The sequence below is a fragment of the Chlorella variabilis genome (genome assembly GCF_000147415.1).
Source record: "Chlorella variabilis unplaced genomic scaffold CHLNCscaffold_386, whole genome shotgun sequence".
Lineage (NCBI taxonomy): Eukaryota > Viridiplantae > Chlorophyta > Trebouxiophyceae > Chlorellales > Chlorellaceae > Chlorella > Chlorella variabilis.
In genome coordinates, this window is record NW_005434827.1 from 1 (window position 1) to 1,415 (window position 1,415).

The window sequence follows — 1,415 nt, forward strand, 5'->3', positions numbered from 1 at the left end:
TTAGGCCTGCCAGGCCGACGGGTGCCGATGCTGGTGCGGGCTCCCGGCGGCAGGCAGCGCCGCCGCCGGGCACTCAAATGGCATGGGGCACATGGGCCCCCATGCCCGCACATCTCCCAGGCACATGAAAATACCAGAAGGCTGCACATGTAAGGGTGCATGCATTGCAGGCAGGAGTGCAAAGTGGCCTGCCGCGGCGGTCGGCTGTGCCATTACTCCTGTCCGGGTCCGGCGGGGCTGTCGGAGCAATTCATGGAGTACTTGTTGCTGCAAGGCCAGAGCGCAAGAGCATGAGGCAGGGTGTGAGTGATGGGGCGCACAGGTGCCTGGGAGGCAGAGCACACCGAGGGGTGGGGCATGGGGCCCCGGTGGCGAGCAACACTGCGGTGCGGCTGTGCCACGGCTGCCCGGAGAGCCTCCTGCAAGCAAACCAAAGCCTCTGAGGCCGACTGAAAGCTGTTTACCCACCTGTACGGAATGCCATAGGGTTCGCTGACGGTGAGGGCGGTGTCGCAAGTGCTTGGGCCTATGCTTGGCACTGCAGTGCCTCGCACAGCGCCGATGCTGGCATTGCTTCCTGGCACGGTGTCTGAGGGGCGGAACCAGAAGTGGCACAGGCTGAGGGGGGGGGGCGGTGAGGGCCTGCAGCGCAAGGAGAAGGCAGTGGCAACACTTGCGGTGCAACTTGGAGCCCATGGGCCAGCAGCATGCTGGCCAGCAGAGCCCACCACCGTGGAACCATTGCCATGGCTGTTGAGCGCTACTGCAGCAGCATGCACACGGAGATTCAACCCTGCCGTTGCCCAGCTTGCTCACGGTGGCGGAGAGGGTGGGTAAGGTGTTGGGCGGGGAGAGGGAGGTTTTGGTTACCCTGTGTTACAGTCACCCCGCTATGATAGGCCGCGTGAGCAGACCTTGGGCAGGGGGCACACGTGATCAAGGGGCATCAAGAGAGGGGGTGGACCATGGAGCACCCTCTCCATGGCTCCGACCACCCTCCCCCCAGCTGAGCGTCCCAGGGTCACCCCACCCTGGCCCCGCTCCCCGTCCTGCCGGACACGCAACCCCCACAACGTGGTGGGGGACGTGGGGATCCTTAGCAGCTTAGGCCTGCCAGGCCGACGGGTGCCGATGCTGGTGCGGGCTCCCGGCGGCAGGCAGCGCCGCCGCCGGGCACTCAAATGGCATGGGGCACATGGGCCCCCATGCCCGCACATCTCCCAGGCACATGAAAATACCAGAAGGCTGCACATGTAAGGGTGCATGCATTGCAGGCAGGAGTGCAAAGTGGCCTGCCGCGGCGGTCGGCTGTGCCATTACTCAGTCAGCCGCCGCTACCGTGCCGGGCTTGGCGTTCCCATGCCAACATGCCGGCGTGCCATCGCGCAAGGGGCCAGTGAGTGTGTGAGGTGGAG

The 1,415-nt window shown here is 65.4% G+C and overlaps 1 protein-coding gene across 1 annotated transcript; it reads right to left on the minus strand.

Moving 5' to 3' along the window:
- CHLNCDRAFT_29058 (hypothetical protein) lies at positions 1-696 on the minus strand (the record flags this gene model as incomplete). The annotated part of the gene is made up of 1 exon (XM_005842558.1): positions 1-696. The coding sequence occupies one exon, from the start codon at positions 694-696 to the stop codon at positions 1-3; it is 696 nt and encodes a 231-aa protein (XP_005842615.1).
- Positions 697-1,415: the final 719 nt, after the last annotated feature.